Source organism: Drosophila mojavensis, unplaced genomic scaffold, assembly GCF_018153725.1.
Source record: "Drosophila mojavensis isolate 15081-1352.22 unplaced genomic scaffold, ASM1815372v1 contig_231, whole genome shotgun sequence".
NCBI classification, from domain to species: domain Eukaryota; kingdom Metazoa; phylum Arthropoda; class Insecta; order Diptera; family Drosophilidae; genus Drosophila; species Drosophila mojavensis.
Genome location: NW_025318772.1, coordinates 7,953,486 through 7,963,074, shown reverse-complemented (window position 1 = coordinate 7,963,074; position 9,589 = coordinate 7,953,486). Strand labels below are relative to the sequence as shown.

At 41.4% G+C, this 9,589-nt stretch overlaps 1 protein-coding gene across 1 annotated transcript; it reads right to left on the bottom strand.

Annotated features, from left to right (window-relative positions):
* Positions 1-7,427: 7,427 nt before the first annotated feature.
* Positions 7,428-9,232, bottom strand: LOC6575306 (sulfhydryl oxidase 1). Its single transcript, XM_002001283.4, has one exon. The coding sequence runs from the start codon at positions 9,184-9,186 to the stop codon at positions 7,549-7,551; it is 1,638 nt and encodes a 545-aa protein (XP_002001319.1). The 5' UTR covers positions 9,187-9,232; the 3' UTR covers positions 7,428-7,548.
* Between the last annotated feature and the right edge of the window lie 357 nt (positions 9,233-9,589).

Here is a 9,589-nt window from a genome sequence, read left to right as displayed (position 1 = left end):
ACAATTTGGCTGGCTGCCCCGTCGCTCATTTGTGCCCCGTTTTTTGTTTACACGATACACGAATTTATATTTTTAGAACTTTCAGTTGGGCCCTGCTGAAGTTGCCGTCAAAACAGGGCGGAGAACAAGGCGAGGGAGAGGAAAACATAAAATTTGTTAGTTTAATGCAGCATTGATGCAGCAATTAAAATGCCAAACTTATGGAGCTTGCAACGTTACAGCGCTGTCCGCGGTTGCATGCATAAGAAATGCAACGAATGGGTTTGCAAATTTGATGCCTTCGTTGCCGTCGCTTTGATTTGAGCTGCTTGTCCGAAAAAAAGAATCGAGAGAGTGAGAGAAGAGGGAAATACTAAAAATTGCATCCGCTGCGGTTTGGAGTCCAGGATTGTGGTTCTTGTACACGATGTTGTTTTTGTTGTTGTTGCTGCCGCAGTTGTTGTTGTTGTTGCTGTTGCTGTTGCTGCCGCACTGTCTGTTCGTTAGCAGACATGCAGCTAAAGTTGAATTAAGTTGTTATGCCAGGTATTAGCAAAGGTGTTGCAGCTGCCGTCCACTTGATTCGTATTCGGATTCGGACTCGGGTTCGGGATTTCGGGCGCAGCTGAAACTTTGTTGCGGCTCGAATGTGCCTGCGGCATGCCAATGGCCATACTCAATGTGTATTTGTGTGTGTGTGTGTGTGCGAGTCTAACTAAATGAAAAGCAAATTGCATAGAGTCGGGGATTGAAGCCCAGGCAGATAATATTTCATTAAATTTGCATAAAGGAATTACACTAAAACATAAAATCTCAACACAGTTGGCATAAAGTTATAGGGAAATAGAATTGAAAGGGAGCTAGAGGAGTTTGCTAAACATAGAGATACTCTGTAAAGAGATGAAAATTAAAATAGATTTGAAATTTCTTCTAAATTACATATATATCAAAAGAATAAAAACAGTTTTTTTCTACGTCTTTGAGAATTTTGGAGACAATAAGCCAAGAAATTTTAGAACTGTTATATGAATTCATATATTATGAAATTATTGCTAGAACTAATATGATTTCTGAAGCCCTTTATTGGAAACGTTTCAAGCTATTATTTCTTGGTAGAACAAGGGGAAGATAAATCAAATAAAGTGTGAGAGAATAAGAGAGCCAGTTAAAGATAATTTAGGAATAATTAGAAGGGTCTTCCCCTCAGAGAGAGAATGATATAGTGATGTAATCAAAATGAAGTAAAGAAAGATGGGCAGGCATATATACAAAGAGCTATAGAGAGGCAAATGCTCAAGGCAGATAGATCAACACTTAAATCAATACATGCAAAATCTGCCCGACTAATGAAACTCATCCTTTAAAGCTGATGAAGAATATATGTCTGTATAAGTATAGTATATATATCACAATGCTACAGGGTATACTGGAAGGAATTCCGGCAAAGTCCTAAAACAGGCAAATGGTCTATAGAGTGTGTATGCTGGCATATATTGTATATGCCTGCATCATTAGAGACTCGGTTGACTACATTAATGATGCTGCGAAAGATGATGGCCGCGACGTGAACCCTATAAGCAAACTCATCCCGGCGATTTTAAGCATTTTTAGTTAATTTACACAAATGGCAGGAAAAACATTTGGAATTCCTGCGCAGCGACTGGCGCAAGACACTGGCTAAAAATCTAGCATTCGATCGTTTATGGCATTTTATTTGGCGCGTCAGCAAATGTTTGTAAGCAATTTATTTATGACATTTTTTTGCAACCGTTTAGAGGCAGCTGCCGCTGCTGTTGCCGCTGCTGTTGCTGTTGCTGTTGCAGCTACTGTTGTTTAAATGCTGAGCGACACATTTGCTGACTTGGAATCGTGCGGCAATCTGTGGCACAAAAAAACTGGCCGCATGACGCGTCCAAAAGCGCAATGAGCCACAGGCCGGCAATAGCTAACAGCGGCCACATTGTGGCAACGGAGTGTGGTAGAAATGCAATAGCAACATGGACATGAGCATTGGCTCAAAGTCAGAGTCAAGTTCCATATTCATTAGTTAACAACAGCAACAACAACAACAGCAACAACAACAACTCGAACACACATTATGATCAGCATCTAAATGTTGCTGACGTCTTGTGCTAATGACTGCTGTGCCCAGGACAACGCAGCCCCACAAATTGCATTGTAATAACAATTTTCATTACAAATATTTTATGTAAAATTGAACAATTTGGAGCTAAAATTAAACTATAAACTGCCATTTTGAATAGCAATTAGGAGCCGTCTCAAACAGGAACCAACAGCAGCTGCTTGGCCAACGAAAAATGAAAAAAAAAAAAAAATCAATGTAGAAGTACTCTCGCTGGGTAGGCATGACGTGGATATACCCTGAACATCATAGTATGAGTATTCATTCCATATTGTATTCTCACAATCCAGCTCAGTCTCCTTAACAAATTGGCTGGGATTTGACTAATCGATCGTCTTTAATAACTTCTGCTATTCAAAATATAAAGCATGTATAAATTGTAATATTTTTATTTTGTATATTATACATATCAGATTACAATATGATTATTAGAATGATTAATAGAAGGAATGATATATAGTCGGCCAACGGATAGTTAAATGAAAGAAAAATCGGAGGGAAAGATAGATAAGACTGATAAATATAGGAAGGATAGATGGAAAGGCGTTCGTATAGAAGTCTGAAGAAAATAAAGAAAATAAAACGAATAATCGGACGGCCGGATTGTTGAACGGAATGAAAGTCGAACGGCCGGATAGTTGAGTGGAAGATAGTTGAGTGGAAGATTGGGTTGAAGCATAAATGTATAGCAGCATAGCCCGCAAAACCGAAGGAGGGCCATTTTAACGAACGAATGGACGAATATACTGACAAAGCTAAGTGCATACGGCGCAACAGGCACTCTACTGCTGTTGGTTACAAACACTTCAATAAAATCACTATACCTTAAATTTCCATTTAGAATGAGTTCAGGGTATAAAGTGAAGCTAAACTAAACTAAATTGATGGCAAGGCCAAAGACAGGAAAATCTAAAGCAAACGAAAAATCAAGAATTGTTAACAAGTGAAAAAATAAACCAGATTTTTAGCTTGGCCAGGGGGCCGGATATGACCAAATTGCTAGGGTTCCCGGCAGCCGGTAATTGGCAATGCAGCAGCAGCACCCGAAGCAGCAACGGCCGCAACAACAACGACAATTTTTTTTTTCAGCTCAGTTCAGTTTAGTTTAGTGCAAAAAAACGGCTGGAAAAATAAATATGAGCTCGACCACGTCAAGGGCCGCTTTTTTTCTGTTTAGCCAAAAAACCAAACGCCAGCCAGAGACAGATGTGCGACATTGCAATTTGTTACAGTTGTTGTTGTTGTTGTTGTTGTTGTTGTTGTTGCAGTTGTTGCATTAACGGCCAACTTGTAGCTGGGCCACGTTGCCAGCACCGTGTCGCGCTGGCTGGGAGGCTGGGCTCTGGCTCTGGCACTGGCACTGGCTCTGGGTTCTGGGCACTGGGCCTGGGAAGTCAAGCAGGCAGGCAGGCAGTCAGTCAGTCAGACAGACAGAGGCAGAGGCAACCTAAATATTTTAATGCTCCGGCCGCATTGATGGTTCGTTTTTTTTTTTTTTGCGCTCAGCGACTGCAGTAATTAACATTTTTTGCGTGCACAAATATTTTTCGTTGTTGAGCGAAAGAAGCCAAGAGCAACAGCAGCAGAAGGCAGAAGGCAACAGATGTACATGAAATTCACAGCAGAAGCGAGTGCCGCTGCCTCGGCCGCTGCTGCATGAAAACTCAAGCAAATTAAACTTGAGGTAAGGCCAAGAGGAACAACAACATGGCAGCCAAATGAAAAAACAACAACAACAACAACAATGCAGAATACGTAACAAAATATGTTAAAATGCAGCCAAGTGAGTAAATTGTGCGCAGCAACTCGCTAAACACAAAAAAAAAAAAAAAAAAAAAACTGAACTGAACTGAACTGAATGTTCTGTTTATGTAGCACACACACACACGCACACCCACATAGATGATATGTATGTATGTATGTGTGTATGCACTTCATAAACTAAGCAAATTATTATTTGAAGGCAGGGCTCGGGCTGCGGCTTTGGCTCTGACTTTGGTTTGAGTGTTTAGCCAGCGAACTTGTACAAAAATTAAATTGTTTTAATTACGCGCTGCCGCAAATTGTGGCATTGTTGTTGCACAGCAAGTGCGGACGGACGGACAGATGGTCGGAGTGGGGGGTGGCTGTGGGTGTGTTGCTGTTCAGCTTATTGTGTTATGATGTTGTTGTTGGGAAAAAATTGTTGCCAAATTGCGTTAGCTTTGCTTTGCCTACATTAGCCATAACATTAAGTGTTCTATAATAGGGCTGAAGCAACGCAAAATTCAATTTGATTATCTAGAATAATCTAGGATTTTATTATATAGCTAGAGTCCGACGAAGCTCTTCATAATCATATTTTTGAATTTTGTATACAATATTAAGGCTTTGATTTATATTTTACAATTTAATTTATTTAACAATTTAAAGCTTTCATTATTAAAATGTTTAAAAAATTTCTCTAAGTTTGATTTATTCATTTAATTTAATTTTTTATTTATTATTTTATTTATTTTATTTATTTTATATGAACTTGTATTTTTTTTTAACTTTTTTTTCATTCAAATTTATATCAAGCTTCGTAAAATTTTATTTTTATTTTTACTTCGGATAAATCTTCTCTAACAATTGGTTTTTTTTTACGTTTTTTCTGCAGCCCTGGCCACGTGTAGCATCCACAATTTTCATATATTTTTTAATTGTAGCTACATAGAAAAAATGCAAAAGTTTGGTTTGTTTCGCATATGTGGGGCAGAGAGAGAGAAAGAGATAGAGTGAGTGGGAGGGAGAGAGACCAGTAAGCGGGTTTTGGAGGCAACTGCAACCGCAACTGTGTGCCCCAATCCGCTTGCAACCCTTTTCATCAGCAAGTGCCACGAAATTTTTTCCACTTTACATTTTTTGCGTGTGTTCTCGTTTCGGATGATGGGCTAAGGGCAACTGGAGGCTGCCGCCGCCTGGGAGACGGCAGTGACGGCAGCCAAGACAGACAATGTTGCCAACTTGTGCCTGCCGCTCAGCCATTGATAATTACCAGGTTGCACTCTCTAACAGAGCCGCCGACCCGCCCCGCCCTCAGCCTAGGCACTCGGCACAAATTTATGTTGTCTTCGCATGCGCTTTTAGCAAATCCAAGTGTGTGCGTGTGTGTCTGTGTGTGTGTGTGTGTGTGTGTGCGAATTATGCATAGAAGTCAAGTCAATCTTTAGACTGTTTTTACATAATTATAACAGTGCACTGGCTGCTTCAGCCGCTGCTCTTTTATTGTTTTCATTTTAATTTAAATGCCTAAACAATAATTTGAGCATTATACTGAAGGGTTATTGTTTTTGGTTAATGCATGCAATGCATAACTGAAGGGAAGTGATGTACGTGAAAGCCTCCGCCGCTACGTAGCTCCAGCAATTACCTCAGCTATGCAAATGGCCTACCTTCGCGCTCTCTGGCTCTGCCTCTGCCTCTGCCTTTGCCTATGAAATAGCGCCCAATTAGCCAACTTCCGGGCGCATGCACGCCTGAGCGTTGGCTAAGAGCCTTGGCTATCTAGAAATGTGTATATATGGGCAAAAGCCACAATATCCGTTTGCTATTAGAAAGACGTGCACGGCTAGTTTTTCGTCTCTATAAATTTTACGCATTTTACGCATGCCGCACAGATTTTGGCCGCGGCAAGCAGATAAAATGCATTGCTACAAATGGGCGCTGGTTTCCTGTTTCCTGCACAGATAGTTGTGCGTAAGTGTGTGAGTGTGTGTGTGTAGGCTACTCTAAAATTTACGACCATTGTCCACCCCATCAATTTTCGCACAAAAATTGCGTACAGTTGTGCTCAAGGCTTGTTGGCGGCCATTTTGCTCACGCGCTTATGCAATACTTTTCGCACGCATCGCAGGTGAGTGTATGCATATGTGTGTGAGTGTGTGAGTGTGTGTGTGTAAAAATATCAATAAACTTTGCCCCTACCAATGCAATAATTCTTCCTCTTCTTTTGACTATGCGCATTTTATTTATATACCTATATACATATGACTTCTATATATATTAAATATTTTACATAGACTCCATTATATACCTGGCTAAAAATGCAACTGCAACTGGGGTCGGGTCGCCAATTTACGCACAAGTTTATCTTGCGGGTGTCTGCCTTGCAGGGGTAGCTAGTAATTTTTAGCTTCCGCTCAGGCCATTTTGTGCTCTCAACCCAATATCGGCTCCGTTACACCTATACCTCACGTAACTCCCCTTGCTTCGCTCGGGTCAGGTCAACCCCATTTGTGCATGCGTGAAAATTTTTCCACCACATCGATTACTTTACGCAAATTAGTGCGTAGATATTTTGCAAAAATGTTCTATAAATAATTGATGTGCCGTTCAACGTGCAATGCCCGCCCAAACCCCTCTTTCCTCTTCACAAATAGAGCTTATAAAGCGTGCATGTATGAGTGGAGATGTGCGTGTGTGTGTGATGTAACTGTGGAAGGGCATTTGCATTGCGTTACTTTGAAGCGCCACTTAATACAAGTTAAACGCTTAATTAAGCAATTTCACACAATTAGCAATGACAATTGACAAACAGGTAAACGTTTGAGCTACGCTGAGTGCTATATAAGAGTTAAGTCATATCAATTTTAATAGAGCAATGTTTATGTTGATCTTATGTTGCTCTGCTTGCTATAAACATTTAAAACAGTTGAGCTCTAGTAAAGTAACCTCTAAAAACAATGCTTGAAATATATTGCTCATAATATTGCCACCAACTGATTGAGAAAGCTATATATGAAGTGTTAGAGTTTCGAATTGCTCAAGAATCTTAGAATGAGAGATAAGATAAACATAGTTCATGTCTACCATCATTTATATAAGAAACCGGCGAGAAAAACGAGTTTAAAGACAAAAATATGTTCTCTTTTATTTCAATAATTTGCCATTTAATTCAATATTTAAATATGATTAAAATTTTATTTTAACAAATTATTATTAAAATTTTTGACCAACAATTTTATACGTATATATTTTTTATGTATATATCAAAAGTAATATTAAGCCAACATCAAACGTAATTTAAGAATATCAAATTTGTTCCCATTCTGCTTAAGACAGAATCGAACTTTCATATAAAAAGATTTATGTATTTAAATAATATTTTCAAATGAGGCTTAGTATTACTTTCATCCCAGTTTTGACAGGAGTAGATGATATTTAATAATTTTAAAAATAAATGCTTTATTGCTTAAATAATAATAATAAAAAAAATTTAATAATAATAATAAAAATATTTAAAAAAATATATATATATATAAAATAATATAATTAAATTATAGGTAATAAATTGAAATGGATAACTCGTGAAAAATAAATGATTCTTGTGCTCTGATTAAGCATTCATCTTTATTGCTCACTCCAGGGTACAAAAATCCTTTTGAAAGTTTTACAATAAAAGAGTTTCAATCATATCCATTTGCAGTGGGTAGTCCGTAGTTGCTCAAATTATTCACATCGTAAAGACCCTTAAGAAACTTCAAAACCTCTGGACGCTGCCAAGTTGTGTTTGTGGCCGATTGCAGTTGACACGAGGCACAAGCATTAAGAGCGGGAAACTGAAGCTTCGGGAATTTTGGATCCTCCGTGTCATCGCCAGCCAGGCGCTGATTCACCTCATTATGAGCCGCCCACAGCCAGAGTATTTCCTCGTCGCGACCGGCAACTGAGAAGAGCTGGCGCCTCTCCGCCATGCCCAGGAAGTGTTGCACACAATCCGTGCAGCCAAAGAAGTGGCTGACAAAGCCGTGTATCGTGGCCAAGACGTAGCCCGCGGGCAGCTCAGTCGATCTGGCCGACTGCACGGTGAGATAGTGAAAGAGCGTCCACAGCGAACAGGTGAAGCCACGCAGAACTGGAGCGGAGCCAATGCAGCCAACATAGCGCCTGGCCTTGAACACCTTGGGCAGCATCCGCTGCTGCAGTTGCACCTGCGCCTCAAAGGCAGCGCCGCTCAACGGATCACTGGAGCCGTTAACGAACTCGTGCAGCCGCGCCAGCAGGATGCTTCCACTGCGATTCAGAGGACTGAACAGGCGTAAAACATTGAGCAGTTGCCGCAGAGCCAAATGACTTGCGCCCTGAAAGACGCGCACCTTGGGCAGCTCAATGTGGAGCAGCTTATCAATGGCCTGCTCCAGGTCGGCGCGATAGGTCTTTGGACCGGCGCCCAGAACGGTAGCCAAAATGGCAGCCTGCTCCTCGTCTATGAGCTGTGAGCCAGCATTTGGAGTAGGCGTGGTCGAAGCTGCCATCGGCGCGCTGTAGCCCTTGGCCTTTAGATACTCTGTCACGCTTCTCACATACTCCGCGCTGCTATCATTGCGCGGCTGCAGACCCGAGATGTTGCCCAGAGAGTCCATAATCAGCAATTTGTTTGGCCTCGAGCCAAAATTGGCAAAGAGCAAGGAATCGTTTAGAGTGCGCACACAGACACTTGGCCAAGTTAACAGACCCAAGATGGTATCTCGGCCCAAGTTCGAGCTCGTCGGCTGATAGACCAAGACTATATACTTTACACTGGTGCCGCACTCACTCAGTAAGGTCTTCCGATTGTCCAGCTTGGAAAGTGGCTCGAAATTGGGCTGCCCAAGCGATGCATACTTCACCTTGGCCAAAAATGCAGCCAGCTGTTTGTAGATCTCCTCCGGCTGCAGTGTGTCCAGTTCGTGGCCAACGTCCTGCTCCGTGCGCTGATAGCCCGGCGGAAACACGCGCAGCGTAGGCGTCTTGCGTATATCGAAGTCTCGACAGATGCGCACATTGCGCTCCTGGGCACAGTCCACCACATAGATCGAGAGAATGCGTTGCCACGCCCGCAGCCGCCAGGCCAACTGCTTGAAGGTCCCAGCAAAACGTCGACAGTCGCCGCAGAAATAGTTGATAAACTGGACGAGCTTGCAATTGTGCGAACTCTGCAGCTCCAGCTCGAGCGTTTCGTTGTTTAATATCTTAACATTGTCCTCGCTGCTGTAGAGACTCGGCTCAGTCACAGCCGCAGCACAAAGCAACGGCAGCCAGAGCCAGAGAATTAAGCGAAACATTTGCGGAAGATGCTGTCCGGCTTGGTTTTTAACTGCAACTGAGGAGAGAGTCCAACTGGCTGCCTTTCTTAAGGTGAACGTTTTGCTTCGATTGTTTCACTCTACGAGCGCTCAACAGATCAACAACAACAGCAACAACAACAACAGCAACAGCAACAACAGCAACAAAGAGTAAAAGCTGTAGAAGTAACTTTTCAATTTACAATAAGCTGTTTATATACCGGATGAATCAGACTTTTTACATTATTTGTTGTAAAAGGCCGATGAAGGCATTTGGAATGAAAGCTTTACTTATGCCATAAATTTATAGGGCCACCAAAATGACCCTATAAAAACCTACAATATTTTAAGATTTTGTAAAAACATGTTGTCGTCGGGCATGACTGACAGCATAATTCCCATT

Coding starts and splice junctions, on each gene's coding strand:
- LOC6575306 (XM_002001283.4), bottom strand. CDS start 9,186: ATGTTTCGCTTAATTCTCTGGCTCTGGCTGCCGTTGCTTTGTGCTGCG.